Genomic DNA, 27,051 nt, shown 5'->3' with positions numbered 1-27,051 from the left:
TCCTTTCTCTCAGCTTAACAGACCAAGTGATCTCGGTTGCTCCTTGTACAGCTTCCCCTCAAGGCCCTTCACCATTTCTGTTGCCCTCCTTTGGATGCTCTCTAATAATATCTTTCTTATATTGTGATGCCCAAAACTGCACACAATATTCAAGGTGAGGCCTCACCAGTGCAGAGTAGAACAGGACTATCACTTCTCTCGACTGGCTGGTGATGCTTTGCCTGATGCTTTTGTTGACCTTTATCTCATTCCCAAAAGCTTACTCTTGAGGATGGATCCTGGGTGATTACACCAAGCTGCTTTCCTTCCTCTCTTCCTAGTCTCTTGCTTTGCACAGAGGCTTTCCTTCCTTTTGCATCCCTCTGCCTATCTGCAGAGCCAAGGTGTAGGTGCCAGAGCAGAACCCCCTCAGATCTTTTGGTTAGCAATTTTCCATGGTTCGCAACAGGGAAATCAACATGTGCACAAACCCCACTCCACTCAGCAGCACCAACTCTGGATGGAGTTGAAAATGAGCTTTGACTCTGCCCCACTTGTCAAACAGCACTTCACCCTCAAAACTACGAGAAGCAGCAAAAAAATTTAGCTGCTGTTTGCCAGGGTACTTAAGATGGTTTCTTACAGTGCTATCCAGTAAAAGTCCAGCTTGAGATGAACATGACAGTGGAACACACACAGCTGGGGAAAGGTGAGCTAAGTCCGTGCAATAAGCTTGAGATGATAGAAGCTCTTGGGTCCTCCTTCCAAAAGGGACAGTTTAAGATGCAACTTTAACATTCATTCTCTAGGAAATCTCCTACTCACGGAGCAAACACTAAGGCAGGAGTACTATATTTCTCCATGTCTACTCCACAACACCTCCAAAGCTATATCCTCTTTCCTCTTATCCTTCAAGGCATTAAGTTGACATCTGTGTAGCCCCTGAAGGGTCTATGCAGCATTGTGTAGAAGCATTATGGTTTCTCAAGAGAAATGAGGCACTGTCATACCACAGGCTGGAATGGCACTGACAGCTTATTGAATCCAGAGTTTTACACTGCTCCATACAAAAATCATTCTTAGCTGGAAGTTTGATTTGAAGCAAAGCTGACTGACAATTTTTGCCCCAACTGTCAGATCTTGATGCTGTCTCAATATCCAGAAGATGTGATCCATCAGATATGAGACTTCTCCAACCTGCCCGCATCCTCTTTTAAGAGACCCCCATCACCCATGTTATCAGAAAGTCCTTCCCTGGCATCCCAGCAGTCCCCACCAAGCACAGCAGTCAGGGCTGCCAGCAAGCCACCAAGGAGCATCTGTAACCTTCCAATGTCCCTTGCTCTTGGCACACTACCTTGTTCAGATGCCTTGATATACAAGCCCAGATTCTGCTAAGAGCAAGAAGGATTCAACTAAGGCAAAAGATTTGGTTGAGGATAGATCACTAACCTCTTGTAGGAACACCTGTTTAAAAGAAAGAAGATAATTCACCTAAATGTCAGCTGCTTTAAAAGAAACATAAGGAAGGACACTCTGCATCAGAACAAGGGTCCATTTAACTCACTATCCCGCTTTGCAACAGTGGTCACTAGTGACACCTAAAGAAAAATGAGGTCAGGATAAGCATATATAGCATTAACCCTAATATTCTCACAGTATCTAATTTTCATCTGAAGAGAGTATTTTAGTTCTTTCTGGTGACCAAGGCTACAGACCAGCATGACAATTTACTACAGCTGAACAAAAAAAAACCCAGAGTTTCTACTGTAGTGACTTTGTTTTCAAGACCAAAAACGCCGTGAGATTTCCTTGACTCTTTGCACAGGCCCTAAAGGACAAGCTGGCTTATCACATTATCTCCAGCAAGTAAAGTATAGTCTTGCAGTCTTACAAGAACTGATGCTCTGTGTCTCCACCTTGTCCAAACCAGATAATGAAAAAACATTGCACACCTACATAGATCTGGCATGCCATCTATCCGTAAAAAACCACTGCTGGCTCACATCTGTTTAGAGATCCATTTGAGCTTTTCCATCTATCTGGTGCTTTGAAATCATGGGGTACAGACAGGTCAATTATGAACAATTAAGTTACCACACATAAGAAATTACTGTTTCTCAGATGAGCAAAGGTAATTGGCCATATGCACACTCACAGCCTAGTCCCAATGGCCAAGAAAATTGGCTTAACTTGCACTTTGTTGTAACACATTTTGCTACCTACTTGCAAAGGAGTAAAAGAATAACCACGATCAGTTACCACAGTGCAAGGTATCTGTTGTTATCTGTGATTTAAGAAGATACCCACAAGTTATCCATTCACTGCTGTGGTGAAACCTCTAGAGTTTGTCAGTGTTACTCAGCTCCACTTCAGCAAACAACTCACACTTCAAAAAAAAACCAGTTTCATTCAAAACAGAAGCAAAGACCTTGGTATTTATGTAAAGACATAGAGGAGAAATGCAGCAGGGAAAAAACAAACAGAATTACTTGCTAATTGCTCCTTCTCCAGATAATTAATCCAGAAGCATACCTGAAATCATGCATTTTCTTCCTAAAACACAGAAATTGAGCACATGAATAACTTGAGTTTTATGGCAAAAGAGACTTCCAGCTTTACTTGCTTGCTGTAAATTACCAGGGGAAAACAAATTCACATAACTGAAGAAAATTATCATAAAACAACCACACTACACTTGGTTCCAAGATGAGATAGGAGCAGGGGGAAACATCCTCTGAAATACTAGATTTGTATTATTTGAGGATCAGCTCTAATCCCAAGAGGGTAAATGGGTCACAGTAAAACATGAGAAGAACCAACTCTACAAAATTCATCACTCAATAACATCCTGCCTTTGGCGCACATTAATCAGGTTGTGATGAAAGCTGGGGAAGAGGCAGAGAGCGCATGTGGTTGCTATGGAGTTAAAGGCTTGAAGGAGATACAGGGAAACAGCACAGAACACAGTTAACTCTTAAACTGCCTCTATCTAAACACCTTTCTGGCCAGCCAAATTCATGAATACCTGTTCTAAGAGAAACCTTTTAAACAACCAAGAGTTCTCAGGAACAGTCAAAGTCCAATGGCCAAAATCCACCAAGAAAGAGTAGTTGCTCCACACTAAAAAACAGTTGAGACTGGCAAACAACAGCCAGTTGCTACAGAAGCTGAGTAAGGGTTGAGGGATTAGAGGATGGAGATGGACAAGGAGGGAGGACCATGCTTTGGAGCATACAATCTCTGCCAATGGTCTTCGTAGTTTAATACTTTGATCTGTCACGCACAAGGGAGAAAAAGTAACTGCTAGGGAACCATGCAGAGATTGAGTTGCCCCCAGACAAGAGATAGGGGCATCACCATAAAATTTAAGACATCTGTGGTTCAGGAATCTATCTGAACAGCTGGAAATGCACTGAAGTTCTAAGAAGCCCAGGTACATCCCTTCCTCAAGAAAACACACCTTGAAATGTTTGGACTTTTTCTCCCCCATAACGTCATTCAACACTATTGGAAAAAGCCACCCCACTTGCTGATGTGAGTGCAAAGAGTCACATATAGGCAAGGGTTGGGATGAGGTTGGCACTGGACATGCTCCTTGCACAGTTTGGTTCCACGACTAAAAAAGGAAGAGCTTCTTGGAAGACAATTTCCTGAAGCAAAAGGTTTAGGAGTGGGAATACGGTTCTGGCAGACTAGGCAGATGAGGTAAAAAATCCTGAAGACAGTGCCAGACATGTTGGAGCTGATGACTGAAGTCATAAACACATTTCATGGATAATCCAAGCAGCTACTTCCAGATTATAAGAAGCTGCTGTACTTCCAACTCCCTGCAGAGTTTCCTAGCAGGGGGTGTCTGTGTGTGTATATATATAAATATCTGTAGATAATCAGCAAAGTTTCTATTTTCTCCTGCCTACTTAAGGGAGTCTTTTAGTGTGCGTCCTCCTACACTGCTATTTTTACCTGCTTCTAATCAGTGTGTTCTTAAACACTGAGAGGCTCAAAGAAGAGCAGTTCAACTCCTACAGTGCACAGCCCACAACACACTGAGTAATACCTGGATGGAAGCTCTTCTCCCAGCACCCAAGATATGCCTTGCAGAGCACTGGGGAGAGCTGGTGGGCAAGGTCTGAGGGATCTCCTCACATTCACAGGATGCTGAGCTTGAACTGAAGGCTCTTTGAGCAGGGATCATTAGCACTGTAAGGAGTCAAGCAGAGAGGACTGGATTCAAAGTGAGACCTTTAAACTACTGATATAGTAAATAACAATACTAAAAATAACCACAAAAGCTGGGTAAACTCATATACTACATTATTTTCTTCTCTACTTTTTATCTCCTCTCACCATAAAGCTTTCAGTTTTCACTTCACTTCCAGTTTGCCAGACCCAAACATGGTTGATTTCAGCCTCAGAGTAGGCATTAACCTGTGGATAAAATTTTCAGAGGACCAGGATGCCGCAGTCCTTGTGAGGAGCTCCTGAGATTACGGTAACAAAGGGTCCAAAAACACCAGGTAGACGGCATCAGATCCTGATGCCACATGACAGCTCGTTGATCAGTGGGCTGCACTCTCGATTCTTCTAAAGGCCTTATTTAGTGGGGCTGTTTTCAAATGTGCAACACCACAGAGGTGGGTGTGTTTGTATGGGCTACAGGGACATCCCCTGTGCCACCACAAACACTCATCACAGTTTGTCTCTCCTCATCCACTGAGCAGCCTTTCTCTGAAAGCACATACTAAATTCCTTCTTGATTTTCAAGAACAGGAAGATCTTCCTTTGAAATAATAATTAAGTCACCTGATTTTGCAAGTCATTTCCTCCCTTGCAGCAGCATCAAAAAAAGAAAAAAAAATCCACTAAGGTCAAAAATACCAAGGGCCAAAATTCCAGGTCATACATAAGACAGAACCAGCTGCAGCACCCCAAAACCCAATCATACCTAAAGTCATTAGAGATAGTTCCAATTATTTATGGAATGTTACCAGCAAGAACAGGTGAGTGACTGGCCATGAGTAAGTATCCTGTTTGAGGAAAATGGCATGTTGGTCTTCATGAGAATGATCTGAGCAAGTCTCAGCTTCCTGTCAACATGTACTATTTAAACCTCTGACATTTTAAAACTTGACTCTATGGATTGATTGTAGGCAGTTCAATATAAACATTCAGCATACAATACTTGATATTTAAAGTCCCTAGCTCAGATTATAAATGTTGACAGATTTATCTATGACTGCAGTGGAAAGTATCTGTCCTCCTATTTAAAATTTCAGCATTTTCCCCAATTTTGCAAACATTTATCACACAATTTATAAAGTTGCTCAAAATACTTAAACCATTTTTCCAACACTGAACAACCAGAAAAACAATCAAAGCAATTTCCTACTCAAAGTAATTTCCTAAAAAAAAAAAAAATCATAGAGTACTGACATAAAGTCCTTTGATTAAAACTGAAACTTTCCAGAAATTTTCAATTTTCTTGGAGAATTGATTGAAAACACATCAATAGTAATTCTGTAATCACTCTCCTCTCCCATGAGTCTTACACAGACTCACGGTATTGATTTTATTCTCACTTTAAAACTAGAAGTACATGCGGTTGAAATCTTTAAGTAAAAATTCTTACTCAATTGAACATTTGTCATAAAACTAGTAAACAGCAATGTGAAATATTAAAAATAATTTTTAGTAGGACTAATATTTTGCAATGACATCAACTAAACATGAAAATATACTTTTGAAAGCAAAGTCACTATAGACAATATATTAATAAGGCATTTCAATAGATTCCCATTCTGCATTCCTCCTTTTTTTTCCTTTCTTTTTCCAGCTGCAAATGAGCACAAGTAAATTTGGAGAAAATATTTTGGTATAAATTTTTAACAGTCTCCTGACAAAATACCAACATTCCTTACTGCAGTTTACTTCCTATGAGCATCAACACCAGCAATCAATAAAACACAACCAAGGAAGCTCAAGTTCACCCATCGCTCTTTTGTGAAACAAAACAAAGACAGTAGGTTGTACACTTCAAACTCTCTACAGACTGCACTCCATTAGTATTTATTTAAGTAATAGCAGGATAACACCATTGAAAGTGGGTGCTTAAATTAGAGGGAAATGGATTAGAAGTAGCACAGGTCACACTGCAATCCTCTGTAACCTTTTCATACTCTGCATTCAGGGCTTGCTGTAGCTCTACCACAGATGAAGGGAACTGCACAAGGACAGAGCCGTGCCCCAGCATCTGATCCAGATCAGACTCAGCTGGATACACACAAAGGAGGGGCTGGTCCTTTCCCCTCTTCCCAAGCAATTCATGCCTGGAAACAAACCATTTTCCCTCTACATTCCTACCATCACAATCTAAGCAGGAAAAACAGCAAGGAAGAATCACTTTTTTTTTCAGTCACATTCACAGTAACATGCATATCAATACATAAAACAAACAAGACATTGCCTGGAAATTCCGAAAAAATGGATGCTATCTTTTCTGAGACAATCACCACATAAATGCATTTCACAGCCTAATACTACAACACAAGTGACAGCTAAAGAAAGATAAGTCAATTCCTGTTTATTTTTAGAGATAACAAGGCTTCAGACCAAGCCTTGGGTGGTCACAACTACATCACAGTCTCTTGCAGTGATAAGCAAAATCTGTCTTCTAACATGTGGAAGCAGGCAGCCAATGTCTGGTGGCAAAACTTAAGCAACGAGCACCAGAAACAAGAGTGCAAATAAGCAAGAGGGAAGCATTTGCTATTTGGAGCAGTTACAGGGGTCAAGGCTGGTGTGCTCACTCAGCACATCATCTGCTTAGATCTTTCTATTCATAGTCAAGATAGATTATATACAACTTCTATGATTCTATGAAAAATGATTAACCTATTTATTACCATCAGTTCTCTCTGGGAACCACCTGCACAGAAGTAAAAGTTTGTTTACTACAAAGTTGTCTCTTTGATCTGATTTTCTTCCTCACAATAGATTATTATACTCTGCAAAGCCAATGAGACAAATCCAAATATCTATGTCGTTCCTCTGTGCAATCATTGGGGCATGAGTCTGACACCGTCAGAGAAACATCTCTGAGGTTAAACAGGGCATGAGCTTTAAGATTTCTCCCATGATAATTTGTAGTGAAAGAAGCTCCTGCTCCTGAGCAGATTTTGATGTCTCTCTGCCAATGTAGTTATTTGGAGCTTGGGACTGTGGTGGGGAAAAAACAAACTTAGAGGACTATGGCTTCACCATGGATGAACATTTAATCATGCAAATCAAAGGCAGGTCACAGAACCACGTTCCTCCCTCAAACTTGAAAATTGTTGGTGGAAGACAGTGGCCCAAAAATTGCCAACATGGCAAGTCTTGATCTGGGCACTACTTGCTGTAGCACTACTGGACTCAATCCTCACTGTCACTTGGCCACTGTACTCCCATCTTCCAGCTTGGCTCCTGTTTCATGTCCCTGAACCATCCAATCACTACTACCTTCCCTTCTCCCTTTACCTCTCCACTTGTCTCACCAGAATGTGGCATGTAATTGCCAGAGATCATTAGCATAGTCAGGAAGGAAATTTTCCTTTCCTCTTTCCATCGTGCTTTCTTTCTTGGCTAAATACCCAAAGGAATTTGAAGTCAGCTCTAGCCCCTGACTGAACCATCAGCTAACCCTCCAAAGAACCTGCCACCTCTCACCCCTGCAGCATTCTACCAGCCTCACTCAAATCCCCCAGTGATGCAGGCCAGCCTCTCACCACCAGCCAGGGAGCCAAGCTGAGTGCATTGATTCTTCCCTAGACACTGCTTTGAGGCAGATCAACTAACCAGGCAGAAGAAAGCTCTGGGGAAGCTCCAAGGACCCTGTCATTTTCCCCTCACTGCCAGCTCCTCGGGCCATGACTAGAGACAACACAGCAGAGACAGAATAAGAACCTGGATTAAACATGACATGTGGATGGTAGGAGTTACTGGATGCAACTGCCCTCTCAACCCCAAACACTGGTGTATTATCAACACCCTTCTGGCTACAGACACAAAGCACAGCACCATAAGGGCTGCCTTGGCAAAAGTTCACTCCATCCCAGCCAGATCCAATACAGCATCTTTAGCTGCAGACTCATGATTTAGATCTTCCAGTGTGCTTTAGGATACACCTAAATATCCAGAAATTCATCCTTTGGATAGATGGCTTCAACTGGAAAAATCAAATAAACTAGGAAAGATACTGGGAAGAGAAGGAAAACACAGTGGTTGCCAGTAATTAACTAACATGTCTTGTGAGCCCTAACTCAGCTGTTTGGCAGCCCAGAAAGTCACACAAGAGAGCAAGGGGCAATTGGACAAGTGGCTTAACTGGATGCTTCCAGAGCAGTAGCTTTAGGTGGGTAAGAGAAATCTTTGGCGTATTCCCACATCCTCACCATCCTACACTGGCATTACAGGCCCCAAAGAAGTCCAGGTAGACTTTAGATAACTTCTACTCAATTTGAAGGGAACAGTGAAAAACAATTGCTCAAATTAAGAAAGACGGACTTTTATATTCATGCTACTTTTGCTCTTCATTTGTCGTGCCCACATTGGTAAATAAAACAGGTCAGGGCCCATTTTCTGCTCCAGAGACCACTTGGCACTTGGTCTGCCTCTATTTAGCTAAACTTCCTTTCTGCCCAAGACGAGGTGCCAAGAGGAAGCATTCTTGGGCTACTCTATCCCCTAAACCAGGACTGAGTTTGTCTGAAAATGTTCATTGGCAAGGGACACAACCATGCTGAGGGACATCAATAGCAAAACCATCACACTCCCACATCAGGCCAAGCATTCAGGAGCAGTCAAAATCCAGGAACATCCTGGGTGCCAAATGAAATGAAACAGGTAAGGCACATCCCTGCTGAGGTGAGCCCTTGGGTCCCACTGTCAGAATTGGCCATCATTCACAGGGCCACAGGCACAAATTGAATGGAGTAGAGTCACTGGCTGGAAGTCAGACCTTTGACAGACCTGTACCAGTGGTAGAAAATCTAGTCTAGAAAGATTAAAAGTTCTCTGCCCATCTTTCTTTGGTAATAACCTCCAAGAGGTGGATGAAGTGTACAAATCTGCTATTGACAGTAGGGGAGGTAACAGTAAGACAAGGGTGTTTTGTAAAAGCAGCAGCAGTCTAGGTCAGCCCTGTGCCTGGCTTTCCCACACAGCTTTCCCTCTAACTGCAGTCTTTCCAGTACAAGAAACCTGTCTTTGCAAATAGACCTGGCTCTGGCTGAAAGAAATAATCTTCAATATATTTTCTGGGGGTGCTTTGATAACAAGAAAAGAGTCAAACAGTGGCAACACCTGACTGGACTTCTCACTTTCTTTCTATCACTTTAATTAATAAAAAAAAAATTTTTTGAAAAAAAAGGCAGGGGGAAAAAAAACCCAAAACAATACCCACACATCACTCTTCAGATAAAAACAATTTTGAAATCTGATGCTTATGTAGCTCCGTAGGCACAGTGGATGTTAATAATTCAACAAAATATTATAGTCATTACTATATTTTGCAATATCACAACAGTGTGTTTTAGCAGAATTTCTCTCCAAATCTCATTGCAGTAGCCATTAATAAATAAAATGCAATTCACTGTATTAAATGTGTTGTTTAAAGGCTAAATATTTCATCAGAACTAATTCATTCTAAATAATCAGACTAGGACTCTCCTCACAGCACCAGGAAAAATCTCAGTTCCATACACTTTCTACACTTAGAAATGAAATTATGTTTCAAAAAGCAAACCATAAATTGAATTCAACTCAAACATCTACACAGCAGCTCTTAGTCTATAACCCCGTGCAGACAGATGGGATCACATTCAAACAGGCCACAGGTCTCACGACTTTGTTATGCTGTTTTTGCCACACAGGAAAATTAAGATCGAAAAAATACAATGATTTGCATTTACTGCCTCCTTTGAACAGTGGCCCGTGCCTGATTCCCTGTGGGAAGGAGAAAGAAAAATCATGTGAGTCCAGATCTCAGCTGCCAAGAGCTGTAGGTAACAGCGCTTATCCAGCGCTTTTCACCAGTCAGGCTCCAAGGGCTCTGCCAAGGAGACCAGTTTCCTCTCACAGGTGGGGAAACTGAGTCACAGAGGGATACAGCTTGTCAGTGGTGAATGTAAAGGCTAACAGATGAGCTCCTACATATTTCTCCATTCTGCACAAGTAATGCACATCTGCTCTGTCCCATTGCCTCCGAAGGCACTCAGGACTTCATTTCAGTTGCAAATGTTACCATTTGTTTTGGCAAATGTTACCATTTTTTGCCCCGCTAAAGTTTTTCCTTAGATCTCAGGAAGGGTGATTTACACCTTAAGTACAGCTTGAGATCCTCCACTCTTAAACATACACCCCCAGCCTCCCAACCATAGACCGGTGAGTTTCTAAGTCAGGATGAAGAGGGAATTTGACTTTAGTTTCTGTCAACTGGTATTATTAGCAAAAAATGTTACAACCCCCATATTAATAAATAAACAAATCCCAAAACTAAGCAAACCCAAACAAATAAACAAACAAAAATCACACTTCACAGTTTGAAGTTTCCAGTTTAAAAATTTCTTCCACACAAAAAAAAAAAAAAAAAAAAAGGAAAATAAGTAAAAAACCCCACTGCACGCAATCAAAAAAATGTTCTCTAAAGTAACTGTTACTTTCCAGCCACCTCCAGAACAGCATGTAAACATCCACCCTGCTGACTGACAAACTGACGTCAGCAAGGTAATTCCTGTAATTAAAACAAAATAACATAACCTTACAAGCAGGCCCTGCATCAGACACTATAATCTCTGTTTTTACCCATGAAGCTCACTGCTTTCCTCCAAGAAAAGCACATAAACACTGCAACCTTCCTTTCCCTGACTATATACCAAGACACAGCATAGCACATAAAATCAGAGGGAGTGGTATCTTTAAGCATTACTTTTTACAGTAAAATAGCAACTTAATAAGGCCAGCATATCTCCTAAATTGTGCTGAATTTGCTTTCATAACTATATAATAAATGTTTCAGTTTAACCTTTTAAAACCAAAATCTCAGTTTTTCCATATTTAAAAAAGAAATCCTTTAAACAAGTCCTTAAAAATTAGGGAGATGAGATTTTTATTTAGTTGATTGCTTGTGGTAGTGTCAGTTGGTTTTTTTTTAAATCAGAATGAAAGTCTAAATTTGGTCCGAATCAAAATCTGAAGAGACTACCAGGGCGGAGATGGGGGTTAGGGATTAAGCCCAAACAATTTCCTTCTGTGAACTATCACACACACACTCAAAAACACTGAGGTGTCCAGTAAGATATTTGCAGAGCTCTCTGTCCTACATATTCTTGATTCCAGAGAAGTGCTAGATATGCCAGATAGAGTTCAGTGCCAGATACAGCTGTGCTACTGGGCAATGTCAGACATGTGACATTGGGAATAGATGGACCTTTGGACTCATCCAGCACATCTGACCTTATGTTTCTGGGAACATGTCCAAACCCCATTCAGCTCAATAGAAATGCAAAGAATTCACTGGCTTTGAGTCAGATCTTATATGACAGCAGACAGGAACAACTAGAAATATTCAACCTGTCAAGGAGTTAATAGGAACTTGCTCTAATAAATACACCACCTTTACGGCACTGTTGGTATGTGTTCGAAGTCATTCAGCCTCAAGTGCTAAGGAGCCTTAACTCCTGAGCCAAAACCCAGATTATTTCTCTAGGCTTTCACCAAGGCCCTGTAAAGCCCTGGCTGCACCCCTCAGATGAGCCAGCAGGACCTGAGCTAGAGAGGAACCTAAACTCAGGACCAGTGAAGGACCAGCATAGCATGGCTAGAGAGGTCCCTGCCAGCATGAACTTGGAAAGCTAATTCAGAGCTCAGGTGATGAACAAAGCAGCAACAGAACGTGCCACACCACAAGCCAGGATGGTGTCCACCAAGGCAGTAAAGAAGTCTCACTTTTGTTTGACATGCTGTTTGGACACTGTTTGGTGGAACTTTACAAGTGAAGCCCTCATCATCATTCAAAGCTGCTCCTAAAGGACTATATTCCTGGATTGCTCAGTCCCTTCAAGAGACAACCCTCTGCTTCACCACACAGCTTGACGGCTTGTGACACTTGGTAATTTATCACAGTGTTAATGCTTTTCTGGTTGCTGTCTGTTATGAAACAAGGTTGAAGGCCAGCCTTGCAGATGGAAGAGGCTTTCAAATTCCATCCTGTCCAAGCCTGCCAGCCACCAGAGAAGGGGAAGGTATGTGGGTCTAATTCTCATTTTACTGACATTTCACCAGTGTATCAGCGCCAACTTTTAAGGTATTACTCTTGCCCTACTCAGCATCAGGAAGATGAAAAATATGCCCTTGAAATAAAGCATGCTGCTCTGACAGAAGCCATTGCTTCATCAAGCTAAGGTTCTTATCAAGGAAAGATTTTATTGCAATACCAAGGATTTAAACCAAGCACAGCAGTTTCATTAAAGAGAGAGAGCAAAAGACAAACCTAAGTGTTCCAGTGACAAGTTATTCTAAGCAGAAGTACGGGATCCAGAACATCATTTCTAGTCTGGCAATGGGTTCACTCACAGCACTTGGTCTGTCTGGCCAAGTCTGTGTACTATTTATCTACCCAGCCAAAAAAAAAAATTAAAAATTGTTTCTCATAGCAGCTATTTCTACAACAAGCACAGAAGAGCCTGCAACCCCAGCTCAAGGCTACAGCATAGCATGATATTTAAAAGTCTGGTTTGCTATTTTATTACAAACTGCTTCTTCCTTCCAACTTCCATTCAGGAAGGTGCTTCTGACCTCTCAAAACAGCACCCCCTCAAAAGCAGTGAAGATATTTAGTAAAGTAGTGAACTGGGAGACCACAGTTGCCTGAAAGACTTTGAGAGACTTGACATGCACTAGGAATGGACACCCATCTTCTCCCAGATCCAGCACACTCTTTAGAATGCATTTTCATATTGAGGTTTTCATTAGAAATATTCCAGAAGAACAGAGACTTGGCAAGTCTAGCTCGGCAATTCTCACCCTGAAGTGTCCAAATCACTGGCAGACAGTGAACATCACTGTTTGCATCTCTAATGTCAGCAACGCAAGCACATGCTCATGCACTCCAGCAAATTTGCTCTTGAACAACTCAGTTTCCCACCAATGCAAGAAAGGGAGAAAGATACTTGCCCACACTGTGGCAATACCTCAGTCTTTCTCCCTTAAGTCACAGACTTAGTCATGTTCCCCACAATCAGGCAACTCATTTTCACTGTCCCAAGTTCAGGACAATGGAGAAGAAAACGCAAGAGAAATGGAAAAAAAAGTAATAATCAAGGGCACAAAGTCAAGGAGATACAGAAAGACTCACACTAGCAAAACCAAGACTGCACACAGAAATATCTACATTAGGGTCCTGCCCACATTAGTATAAATCAAGCTCCATGGAAACAACACCAGCATAAAATCATCACAAACCAGAGTGGATTTTGGAACACAAACATCAGCTGAACAGTACCCCTTAAAAGGCTAATACGTCTTTACTGACATCCTTCCTTTTCCTTCAGTTAATGACAGGACAGACCATTTAGCCAGTGGTCTAAAGCTTTAGCTTGCATGGCAGAAATTTATGCATCCCTTGTAGGTGAGAGTGACCCATTCAACCTAAATAAGAAGGAGAAATGCCTCCTGACAGCACTTCTTTGCCCAGTCCTTGTCTAAGAGAACTCCAAGTATCATTCAGTCCTGCCATGTCTAACCTGAATTGACCATGTCCCAGACTCCCAGAAGTCAGACTCCCTCACCCCAAATAATCACTTTCCTCCCTTCTCTCCCAGTAGGCACAAAGCAGCACAGCATCAAAATACTGTTCAAGTTCTCAGTAGTTGTCCATACCTTGCTCAGGGGACTTTTTCTTTTTTCCCCCCTCTGGCACTAATTCTATCTATTGGGTTCATTCTCTGTCCCCACCCTGGGCAGGAGCTGCCATAGCAGAAGGATGCACAAGGAAAATGCATCAGGACAAGTCAAGCACAAGTGTGCCTCTAGAGGGAGAGTATTTAAATAAAGAATGAACCTGAAAAAGCTACCAGCTTCCCTGTAGCCAGCACTGTCTGTCAGCACAAATTCACCACAAGGGACTGTCACACAGGAACAAAACATCTCCTGACCCCACATTCAGGAGGAAGAAAGTGACTGGTGTGCCACCCCAGAGACTGGCACAGACTGGTGTCAAAAAGTCAGAAACAACAGAAAAGGTCACATCTTCCCCACCATAACCAATCATCTATGGTCTGTAGAAACAGAATGGCAAGGAATGCCCATACTGCCTCCTCTTCAAGGAGTTCAAATTCCATATATGCAGATGAAAACAAATGGCAATGTTATGTCATTTGTATTATATGCATCATCCTTTAAAGACAAAGATTTGTACAAGGTGCTGTACATACACCTGGGTCAGGGCAAAGCCTCTCTTCTTCCCAAATGTTACCTCAAAGCACAGATTTCTACTTATCTCTTAAAACCCTACAACTTCGTAGACATTTTCTGAGAAAAAAATGCTCTTAGCTCAGGACAGAAAAGGTTGCATTGCCATCTCTTTTCTGCCTTGCTACCATTTCCTCACATTTCCTGATCAGTTAGATGCACAGATGAGAGAGGAGCAGACTTTAACCCAGGCAGGACATGCTTTATGAGAGCTCCAAATCCAGCACACAAACAACCACATTTAACCTAAGGAACCAAGTGTGTAAGTGAGAGTTGCCAAGATTCAACCATGACAGGCACAGAAAACCCTTCACTCTGACTCATATCACAGAGGCTGTTCGAGTCACTGCCACTGTCCAAAGGCCACTGCAAATGAAAGAGAAGGAAGGGACCTGCAATACCATATAACAGCATCAGAGCACATCAGTTACAGCAGGAAGCTGTAGAGAGGGAACTGAGAAAAAGCAGGCAGAGTCAGACTATGGTTCCAAATCATCTATGTTTACATGGTACTTACACTTCTTTTAGTAAAATAGTTATATATCTAGTACTACAGTTATGAGGTCACATACCCTTATAGACATGTAAAGGTAGGTACAGTATCTTTTACTTTTCTAAAACACTTTATTTTTTTAGTTTGGTTTGGTTTGGATTTTTAAGCACACAGTGATTCAAATGAGACTTTAAAAGATGTAAAATATTGCAGGAAGCTCCACTCTGTCCCATACCATCCTGCTCTCTGGTGCCCAAATGCAGCTCCTTTTGATAAACACAGATACAGCAAGTTTTATTCTATTAAACCTGTTAGCTACCAAGGGCAATAAATGTTACAGACAACTCTTTTAGGTAAGAATGCACAGCATTAAACAATGTGTTTTCTCATGAGCTGTGAAACAGTAACAGCACTGCACTCTTTCATACACGCATTGACACTCCTGTGTCCTCACACGTTCAATGGATCAGCTCTTGCCTCTCACCCTTGTCTCCTCTAGGATGAGCACATGAAGAAAACTCTGTGGCTAATTCTGGCCTGAGGACAGCCTCCATTAGTGAAAGTCAGTGACTTTCACTACTGTTAACCTTTGTCTTTGGGGAAGAAGAATCTCCTTTTTTACAGAAGATGTAGCATTGCCCAACAATTCAATATTTTATTTAATCATCTAACATTTGATCTCATTCTGCAGAGTTAAACCTGTCTCTTTCCCCTTTCTATGAGTTGTCACTAAGACAGCTTCTCCCCAGTCCAGTTTATTGTGCTTACAGTAACACTACAGGAAGCACAAATAAATAAAAATAAAAATTAATAATAATAAAAAAGGCCATCAGAACAAAACCTCAGTGCAACTCAGAAAGGCAGGCTTTGTTACTTGTAACCTGCAAGGAAGGAACAAGTAATGAAGATAATTAAGAGAAAAGAAGGGTAGAATTGAGACTGCAACAAAGGTGCTGTACAAGCAAACTGAGAATGATACACTACCAGCGATGTTGCCTTTTGATTAAAGGAACAGAGTTTCCAGGCAGGCTAGCAAAAACCAACATGAACGCTGTTAATTAAGAAAATTAAGAACTCCTCAGTGCTGATGCTGTAGTTATGGTTTAGTTGCATTCAGAAAGAAACAGTTTCCGCTTTGGATCAACAGACCATGCTGTCTGTGACCTGCATTGGAGGGATAACTCTGGAATATGTTGACCAATCTGAACTGAATTCAAGAGAAGATAAAAGGTCACAAAGGTGCAGAATTCCTCTAAGTTCAGCTGAGTGAAAAAGCAGGCCCCAAAATAAGATCTGGTCTGAACCGTAAGGCACCCAGTGTCCATTTTCATAGGTAGCAGGACTCCAGATGATTGATGCATCAACCACAGTCAGCCCTCCAGCACACCTGTAATGCTCAGCCAAGTATGCCTTGTGCCACTTTTGACCCTTCCAAATGTGCAGCAGAATGAGGGATCATGACAGAGATGACAGAAAACACTGAAAGATAGAAGAGTCCTGGAAGGGCACGCAGTTAAGTGATCCCTAACGTCTGTTGCTTAACAAAATAACCAGGCATTTTACCCATTTCCTGATCCTTCAGAGAACAGACAGCTCTCACAGGCCAGATAACTGAGTGTTTGTTCAGTGTGGTTACTGGGGCAGGGCCTTAAAAACACTGAGAAATGATAATCTGGCAGGATGCCCTGACTAGATCTTTCTCTGCCATATTCCATATTCCACACTTTTCTGAAAGCCCTTCTGTTCAAGGCTCGGCTGCCCAGAAAGTCTGGCCAATGATGGCTGAATCATCTCTATTACACCTCTGTAACACCTGATATAGACACTGTATGGGGCTTTCTCCCAGTGTTGCTCCAGTTATTGCCAAAGTTCACTTGAATAAAGATTCTCTCTTTTCTGAAATACCTATTCTTTCAAGTAGCATGGCTCTCACATCAGTTCGCAATCTCACTGTCTCACAGGCAAGCTTTTTTTCAGGCCAGATGGCAAACACAGTTTTCAGAGACCCCCTGCCTGATATGTAGGTCTGCCTATCTGCCTGTCCCACCACACACCATGCACAAGGCTGCCCCTGCACAGGGTCACCATGGTCCTCTACATGCAGGCTCACCAAACTTGTGTCTTGTACCAGGCTTTTGGCCAAACAGAAGCAAAGCCCTGTTCCACTCCAAACGCAGAGTTCCTGCCAGTTCAGATCGGACAGTGAGTCTGTCCAAAAGTGCCAGGCCCCAGCCCTTGACACTCATCTGCACCTCCATCCATGCTCCCACTTTAGTGTCAAGTGCTACCAACATTTTGCTGTTTGGGAACAAAGCTGGAAAGACACTGTGGGTGGCAGAAAAAGGACACTACCCTTCACATACTGCTCCAGCCCTCTACCTTGCAGAAGACTGACATGGGGAAACTTAGTCCAGGCTGCCTCCAAGAGGACAGGAGGAAGATCTATTTGCCCCATCTCACCCAGGAGTACTTCACCTGCACCTGGTGTTGGGCAAAGACTTCTCCCTTTGGGTTGTGAAGTGTAACGCAAAGGGTGTGGAAGCCACCTTAAAGATCCAAAAAACTTATAAGACCCTTGAACTTTGTATCCAACTACATTACCCCATGAAAGACTGCGCGAGCAGCCACACAAACTTACACGTGCTATCATCCTAAATTATTCCAACTCATTACAAACAATCCACATAAATTCAGTCAGCTCCCACTCCCCTCATCAGACAGATGTGACTCCTCTTCTGTCTGTATTTCCAACAAAAGCTCAAATTCATGGCTCCCACAGTCTCATCACGTTGATTCTCATCCAGCTCAAAAGGAGTTGCAATTTGAAATTACTCAATCTGTGAAGCCGAGCAGGTAAAGAGATTAGAACAGCAGACAAAAAATGCTCTTAGAACACCTCCAGACAGAACTTTGCTCTGCTGTAACTCGATCGATCTGTTAATGATTTTAGCTGAGCATGTTCCACTTTTCTATTATAGAGAGCTCTGTTCTTTCCCCTCATAGTTCCTCTTCTCACCTAATTTTCCTTTCTTTCATGCAATCTCTTATAAAAACAAAAATATACACAGCATCTGAGCTGTAGCAGATGAAGTAAAATAACTCCTTTTCATTAAGTAGCTGTATCAATACTGATCCACAGCACAACCCAGAGTAGATCCCTCCTTTCTTGCATGCCTCAGTTTTTCAAAAAAAAAAAGAAAAAAAGGCCTATACTACTGACCTTCCTTTTAACAACCTTTGACATACACAGCTGAAGTAGGCAGCAGAAGACCTTTATAAGTACAACAATGTCTGATATTCTGTAGGCATAAAACTTTGGTTGTAAAGGAGAGGAAGCCTGGAACAGAGAAAAACCCCATATACACTGCCATTCATCCCACTGCCTTGTGCAGAAAGAATTCACTCTACAGCTGACAGGGGCAAGTAAGGCCTGCAGACAGGACAGGTCTGCCAGCACCTCATGGTATTGATCACAGCTGGGGGGGTATTTTTCAAACAGGCACAAACTGCAGGGAAAGGTTAACAACCACTTAGAGCTCCCACTCCCTCCTTCCTGCACCCATAAGGTCATAAAGCACTTTTGGTAAGAACTAATAATTAAGTTTTATACATTCTCTTCCATTCAACAGCTTTTGCTAATGTCCATCCATTTTAAGCCTCAGCAACAGCCCTTCATGTGAGTTAACTCTTCCTTGTAGATGGGGAAGTCTCAAGACATGGGACAACACACAGTCTTATTAGGCACAAAGGCACAACCACAAATCATAAAAACAACCTGCATGCACAGCCTGCTCTCCTCTGACAGCTAAGGAAGCACATTTGAACTCAACCCATCCTTTTCCCTCTGCCTTGAAAGTCAGCAGGAGCTCTGTGCCAAGTCTTCATCTCCACAAACCACTTACTGGGGTCCTCTACCAAATCCCTATGAGGGGTTCAACCCATTTATTGAGCCTACCAGCAGCACCACTGAAGATGTACCAGCAGTGCCCACATGTTACAGACTGGTGGAACGCCTGAAGCAGTGCCAAAGCTGTTGCTTCAAGCATCCTGAGTTCTTTAGACCATCACTGACCTAAGTGATTCACTGTGGGTCAGTCCTAGTTTTTCCAAATCACAAACACCCCTTTTAGTCCCAAAGACACCAGTAGGTGCAACCACATTTCCCAGGAAACACTACTTTATCTCACAATGCAGTGGCTGGGAAGAATCCCAATCCCTTCTATTCCCCTGCATTCACAAGAAAGGAACAAGAAGAAAGGAACAGAAACGCTAAGATTTGTGCAACACCTTCGACTTGATCAAAATATTGCAGAGTCCCAGGTGGCAGGGACCTGCATCCTCTGAGGATCAGGCACAGGGAGAAAGGTGATGAAGCACGGTATGCTTGCCCTCACCTGCCCCTCCCGGAGCTGCAGGAGAGGGAGCAGGTGGGCAGCGACGTGGGTCTGTCAGCGGCCACCCGGGGCTTTGCCCGGAGACTACGGGGCACGGCAGTGGAGGAGGTGGAGCGTGCACCCAGGATCCGGATTGCTGCTTCCCAGTCATCCTCCCTTCATCCCTCTCCCACCCCACTAGCACCGCTGGCAGTTCCAGCGGGATTCTGGCCATTATACCGGCACATAACTCAGGTTTGAAGGGACGCAGCAGGTGAGAGATCCCGGCTCTGGGACTCCCATCTTCACGACAAATCCTGGCAGCATCGAGGGACGGCACAAAGGGAGACAGCGTCAGATGCACGGGCGGCAGAACGCTTTACCACGGCCGAGTGCCTGGTAGAACTATTTTCCTCTCTTGCGGAGGGAACCCCAGACAGCGGGAGTTTCACAGAGTCAACGACTCCGAGCAGGTTTCCATATCAATACTTCAGCAGCCTCTGCCTTCCCAGCACGCAGTCCCAGGCTCCTGCTCCCCTCGCCCTCCGCAGCATTCCCTCCCTTTCGCAGATGCCCACGCTCCCTCTAGCGCCCGGCTCCGCTTCCCTCACACCGGCAACCCGCACCCTTCCCTCAGTCTGTGCCCTAGGGATCTGCATCGCACTGGAGCTAATTAAAACTGATGCTATTTTGGGCACGCAGGCCCTGTAGTGCTCTGCAGAGCATTTTGCCTGGCTAGCGATTGTGTCCGCATGTCAGAATACGAAGGGAAAAAACACCGTGACAGCTTCAGTGTCAGGGCTCTGCCATTCGGTTCATTGGGAGAGCAATCAGTACTCCTTCTCCAGCACTGAAGACGAGGAACAAAAGAGAGGTTTGGTCATTCAGCATGAATAATTTCTGATTTTTATTGCATGTTGGGACTCTGCTGGTGATGAGGCTGGAAATTGACCCTAAAATTTCCATAGGAGATTATTTATCAAACATCTTTCATGCCCCCATGCAAACAACTCAGCAAACTTTCTTCAGTTCCCTCAGTCTCACAACACCCCATAAAGACAGGAAAGGAAATATTTCCATGCTTTTCTTTTTGTGTGGAGGAGATACTAACAACAATGCTGCAGTTCTCCCTGGACATTAAAAGGAAGTTAGGGTTGGGGAATTTGTTTACCTTGGATTACTGCAGGGAGTTTAGGCAAGCCAAGAAACTTGAATGCAAAGGTGTGACTGCAGCAAAACAGATCCCAGCCAAAGCAGATCCCAACTTGACCAGATCCCAGAGAAATCCAAGCCTTAACTCCACAAGTTCCTTGCAATTGTCCTCAAACCAGCCCCAACCATGAACTCAGGTTTGACCTTCAATTCTGAAGTGAACCTGGATTTATAAGAGAGTACTAACTCAAGTAAGATGTACTGCTCTTCTCCATTCTACCTACAGACATCCAGGGAGCTTAAGAAGTAGATGCTACGGTATGACTTAAATAAATTCTTGGCTGTTCACAAGACTAGTTTCCAGTATCCTTTAGTACATTTAACATTAAATATCTTGGCCCTTAACCAGTGCTTTGTCCATGAGGCAACACTGCTTTCCTGTGTTTTTCTAAATTTTGCTTACAAATACAGCTATAAATTTGGAAACTCTCAGGAAGTTTCGTCTTACCTTTAAGAAAACATTTGTTTCAGCTCACCTCCCTTTTGAGAAAAATCTCTTCTGTCTAATATCAATTATCTGCTCAAACCCATTTTCAAAACACTTCATCATCTAATTGGATGAAAGTTTTCCATTAAAAAAAAATAATTAAAGAATCACGTAGCTGTTTCTGTTTGCATTTAAACCACTGTGAAAGCTTAGCCACAAGTCCTAGGCCTATCCCCCATTGTGAAAAAGCCTGAGTACAAAAGTCTGAAGAGAAACTGTTGACAGGCACTTAGGATAGGAGCAGTTCTGTTACTGAATTTAGAACTACAAGAACATCAACAGCTTGCTGTGGCCGGCTTGCTGTGGCCGGCAGGGTAATGGCCTGGGGAATTTGCCACCTTCACGGGATCCACAAGCAATATCCAGGCCTGTCCACTGGACATCAAACTGACTTTGCAATGAAACCAGTCTGGAGAGAAATAACACAAAAAATATTTTGCAGACACCTTCTTCCTGCTCTACTGACTCAACACAACCACAAAAGCAGTTGCCATGATGGAGTTTAATTTTTAATTTCAATTTTCTATTTGAATATTAATTAAAAATGGATTGGCAACATTCTGGAGAAGGACTTCGGTGGCAAAGTTCATTACTACCGGTAGAGGAAAAGTGGAAATGCATTAAGACATTTTGTCAGAGCTGGCCTACCTTCAGTGGCAATGAGACTGCAACCTGGTCAAAAGCTGCTTTTGAGAAAGCAAGTCTAGAATGGCAATTCAAATATCTACCAAATGCAGTGCATTTAATATGACTGCTCTTTCACCATTTTGCACCCTAGGAGTAAACATTTTAGACTGAAATCAAACTGGGTTTTTGGAACAGTTACCCATGGCTAACAACTAAATGCAGCATTGCCTGACTAAAGATTCCCCTTCCTCTCTTCCAAGCATAGCAGTCTATTTGGAATTGCAAATATTGTCCATCTTGTTCTGCCCATCACACACTGCATTGCTAGGCATCTTAATGAAAAACTACCTGGCACACAGTGAGCCCATCAGCCTCCCTAGCTTGTAATTCGCCATGGGAGTGAGTAATGTCTCAGCATCAAACACCAGTACATTAGCAGATCACACCAGAACACTGCCAACACCATTCAGAGGAATCATTCCCGGAAGATACAGGCTTCACTGCAAGAACTTGTACAACCTGCTTGTCACTGTCAGCCCTCAGAGCTTGCACAGGGGAAAGAAACAGGATCAGGGGCAGCAGGAGGAAAAGAAAACCCATTCAGAGGAGGGTTGTTCCAATCAGGTCATCTTTACATGAGTCTTGAAAATCTCTAAAGACTTTCTGGTGCCTTGCTGTACCATTTTTATTGAGAAGAAACTCTTTCTAATATTCAGGCTGACATTTGTTAATTCTTCTTCAACCAATAAGATAAGCTGCATCTTCTTTCTAACTCTACTTCAGATGATCACAGACTACTGCAGTACTATCAGTCCCCTCCTTACCATCTTGTCCTAAAGACATCTCATATTCCTAGTCTTGGAGTGAATCTTAAAACCATGTTAACTATAGGGATGACAGTCACAGGTTGACTGAACCTCTGGACAAAACAGTGCAGCATGGCTGTCAAGATAAAACAAGGCTCTAGTCCAGTGTCCCACTAGCTCTTATCCTGCCTTCCCCAATTTTCAGAGCCTGGATCATACTGTAAACATCTGTGCAATTGCATGGTGTACCCAAGTAGCAGCTACATCACTTAAGCAAACCAGACTTCTCCAGGTTTATCTTCTGCACTGCTGTACTGCAGTGAGATAAAAAATGCACTGCACATTTTTCCTATAGTATATAGAAAAAGTCCAATGCCTAGGATCATATAGGAACTTGGCCTGGCTGCAGCAACCTGCAATACACACGTGCTTTAAATAAATGCCCTCTCGTGCTCTTACTGGGGCATTATAGTGCATTTCTCATCTTTATGGCTGAATTTTGCCTCTGGTTACTAGAAAGGTAAAGGCACATACACATGGGCTGCCTAAATCACATAATGACTATTAGCTGCTGCCTCTTCTTAGATAGTGGATTGAAAATATCTTCTAGAGAAAGCTAGAAATGTGCATATTTACTTCTTATATTGAAAAAAAATCACCCACAACACCACAGAATTTGTAGTAGTTCCATCATGGAAAAAGCATAGACAGAATTAAGTACTTCCAATAAACAGCTACATTAATCAGAGGGACAACTCTGAAACCTAATGACAACAGTTCCCATTTACCATTCCACTAGTGATCATATCAGGAGAGCAATCCTAGTGAGTGCGTTTTATTCACTGTCGCTTGTTGAAATCCCTTGAAAAACTTACTGTCAAGAAACAAGATAGTGAGATTTAAAACTGTAAGAGCAATAAAGGTGCTGCTAACTTTTTTTTTTTTTTTTTAGGTACTTATCCTAGAAATCAGGGAGAAAAGACAGGAGAAAAGATACTATGAGGAATCAAACCATCATCACAGGAAGGTTGGAGAGTATCTGGTGAGCAGAACAAGTAAAAATTTCATGCAATAACATAAATACCCAGAGAGGGAAAACAAGTGTAGATGATACAACGCTCACTGAATGGCACATTTATACACAGTGTATGTATTCAGAGAGGAATGGCTTTGAAAAAAGAATGGCCTGCAGATCTTCTGGGAATAATAGTAGTTTTCACTAAAAATTCTCCTTCCTTCAGAAAGGCCTTGGCAAGAAAACAATTTATCCGACCTCTACAAGGTTCCCCAAGAGCTTCAGTGACCTTGTTCAATAAATGCTTCTATTAGGGCAGATTGATACTTGAAGCCCAAACAGAAGTCTCCTTTTTTCTCATTTCAGACTCACTGAATTAAGCCAAATTCCCTTCACCAGAATACAGGGAACACAAACCCCATTTCTACACAGAATAGTATTTTTGCATTTTCCTAACGATTTTTACTTAAAGATCCTCAGGTATTGTACAAAGCAGAAATAAATTCTGCTCCACACCACCACTTTGTGGTAGCTAAGTAGTACTATCCTCATTTAACATGGAAGAGGAGATCCAGAGAGGTTAATTGTCTTTCCTAAGGTCACGGAAAAAGCCTCTGGGCAGGACAAAGCAGAGAACCCAAATTCCCTGATCTCACCAGCCTTCTGTCTCTATCATAATCCTGACCTCGCTATCTACAAATGGAGAAAACAAAAGTTTGTTGCCTGGAAGGGATTATTTTTTAATAAGTTAAACTGAGATTTGAGGGACGTGCAAGGAAAGTGGGGTAGGAGATGGAGGCAGAGTTGCTCTTAAAATAAAAATAAAGAAAAAAAACACAAGAGATTTTTACATTCTAGGTAATAGGACATCCAGGAGCTACAAAGATGTCCATTTTTTGGAGTGTCTGTAGATCTATACTTCCCAGTAAAACCTCAATTTTTTATTACTATGCCTTCATCATTGCAAATCCATTCAGTGTTTAGGAACATCCCACCACTAATGTCTGATTTGAAATACACTGTTTCTTTGCATGAAAGTTGATTGATCATGTTTTTAATAAAACATAAGTGACAAAAGCTTAGGTTTTGAAGTCTGTTCAAGTAACAGGGAATTGGTAAAAGCAAGCTGTATGCCTCTTTATGGCTTTGGTAGCCTGAATACACTGCCATACAGACACATCGTAGCTGCTCTCCTAGGTCAACTGGCATAATCAAGACACGAGTTAGTATCTTTTACCCTTTTCAATACACCTTTCTGCTGCTTTGTATCTCTTGTGACCTAAGAAAATACATGCTTTGTGTTGAGGGACTGGTAACCAATGTGGCTGGCAAAAGAAGCCAGCCCGGGTGACCTTGCGCAAATTGCTCGATGTTCCTGTGCCACAGACACCCCAACAGCAGAATTAGGTAAAAACTGAACTGCAGCAGAAAAACAGGCATTGGATTCAGCCTTATCTGTTAATAAATGAAAGGACCCAGGTTCAAGCATTTAACTTTCCCTCTACACTGTTTAAAAAAAATAATCCAATTAGTCTCTAAATGCAGTATGTTCTCTCCAAAAGATAGAAGAGAAAGTCTCAGAATGCTAAACCTTATATTAGAAAAAAACACAAAACAATAACAATGGTATTTATTAACATGCCTGCTTCTCCTTCCTATAAACATCACACTGTCAATAAACACCCATCTCCTTGCTTTTGCTTGTGCTTTTGAGTTGGAAGCTTTCAATGCATGGTATCCTGAGGTGCAAAGTCCTAATGGAAAGTCATGAACAATGGAAACATTTTCCTTCATTACCCTTCTCAGCCACCTGAAGTTAAAGAATAAGGAAACTAGTTATTCAAATGGCATATTTCTGTAAAAAAAAGAAAAAAAGAAAGGAGGGAGAATTTTGGGAAAATCACTTTCTGACCTGCGTTTTAGAAAAAATAATCTTTCTTTCCCCTGCAAATACTTACAGAATGAGTTTTCTCTGCTACTTCAAGCAGAAATACTCAAAACTACTGGAAATTCATGCTGGGAAGGCATGGGGGAGGCATTTTATCTTCTATTGCTCAACACCCCTCGATTCAGCACCAAAATGAAACAAAAGAGAGGGCATATAGGTTGTTTTCTTCATTACATGCCATGTTACATTAAAAATAAATAATCCTAGAGACAAGTGTAGAGCTGAAATATACCATGCAGCTGTTTTCTCTTGAATGTTTGCTTTCATCTTTAATGAGAGTGGAATTCATGTCTGGCAAACACAATTGCCTTTAAAAATTGGTTAAATCAAAGTAACATCTACATTGCTGTCAGAATTATTGCCTCAGTAATAATAAATAGAGAAAAAAACCTTCCAGTCAAAAAAATAAAGAGGTGGTAGAATCAAACATTAGAACCTACAGCTGATGCACAGATAGAGAGACAGATAGATAAGGAGGTAGACAATTTGCTTTTTCATGACTAGCAAGTTTCATGAAGTATGTATCTGAAAACCCAGCCAATCTGTTTTATGCTGTTAATTGCTTTATACCCATTTCCAATAGTGGCAAAGCAATAAAAGAGGCATTTGCAAGGCAGTGACAAGCTATAATAATCAGAATAATAGGAATATCATCACCAGACATAAAGGTTTCTCAGAATCCTTTAAATTATGTATGTTCCCAGACTACATCAGAGTGGAAATTGTATTTCTGATACCAAGTCAAAAGAAACTTGAAGTTTTGTCCACAGCCATCTGCCGGGCGTTTCAAAGAGGGTGCGAGGGAGGGCCCTGTACTATCATGGCACAATAGCGTGTGGGCTTTTGGGACATGCCCCTTACACACACATACAATCCCACAGGCTTTCAGGGACACCCCAGTGACTCATTATTATTCACTTGAGGAAAAAGGCGTGATATGCCACGGATTTTTTGTAAACTTTTTGCTGTGCTTGCACTACCTGCCTCGTCTCAAAGCCCTTGACGTGGTGTGGGGCTTTCCACCCCTCAATGAATTAATGGGATCTCTCTTGTCTCCAGCAAGCACAGCGGGGTGCTTTTCCACCACATCTGTAGTCATTTATCCCAGGCACAGAGGCAGAGAAGCGTGCCGAGGTGTACATTACATATAGGGAGACAGAGAAAGGGTGCCCAGCGGTGCAGCATTCGGGACAGGCTGGAGCGGGGTGCCGCGGATCCTCCCTACAGAGAGGAGAGGGCTGGGGCGCTCCCGCCCCGCTAGTCGGGAATCGCAGTTCTGCCTGCGGGGGCGGAACGGTGTTCCCATTCGCCTTCGCCTTTCCCCAGGAAAACTTTTCTCTTTTCCTGGGGCCACCGCCCCGTGTCCCACTCCCGCTGGCCATAAGGGCGCCGTAGCCGCCCAGCGCCCCCCTACGCGCCGCACCTCCGGCTCCAGAGGTGGGTTCGGCACCGTCCCGCCCTTCTACCGGCTGCCTCCCCACCAAGCCCCACCGGGTCGGGTCTGTCTGTGGTACTCACGCTGCTGTTGTGCCCGGACCAGTGCACCATGGCTTGGTTGTGCGCCGCATCCCCGGTGAGCGCGAAGGTGGTGCTGCTCAGCCTC

The 27,051-nt window shown here is 42.5% G+C and overlaps 1 protein-coding gene across 1 annotated transcript in view; it reads right to left on the bottom strand.

Moving 5' to 3' along the window:
- SORCS3 (sortilin related VPS10 domain containing receptor 3) overlaps window positions 1-27,051 on the bottom strand; it is a 292,438-nt gene that overhangs the window by 264,746 nt on the left and 641 nt on the right. The window contains exon 2 of the mRNA XM_027648351.1: window positions 26,967-27,048. Coding sequence (XP_027504152.1) covers window positions 26,967-27,048 — 82 coding nt within the window. The remainder of the gene's footprint in view (window positions 1-26,966; window positions 27,049-27,051) is intronic.

The sequence above is a fragment of the Corapipo altera genome, unplaced genomic scaffold (genome assembly GCF_003945725.1).
Source record: "Corapipo altera isolate COAL_440 unplaced genomic scaffold, ASM394572v1 56, whole genome shotgun sequence".
Classification (NCBI taxonomy): domain Eukaryota; kingdom Metazoa; phylum Chordata; class Aves; order Passeriformes; family Pipridae; genus Corapipo; species Corapipo altera.
The sequence above is the reverse complement of the archived record's forward strand: the minus strand, read 5'-3'. Positions and strand labels throughout refer to the sequence as shown.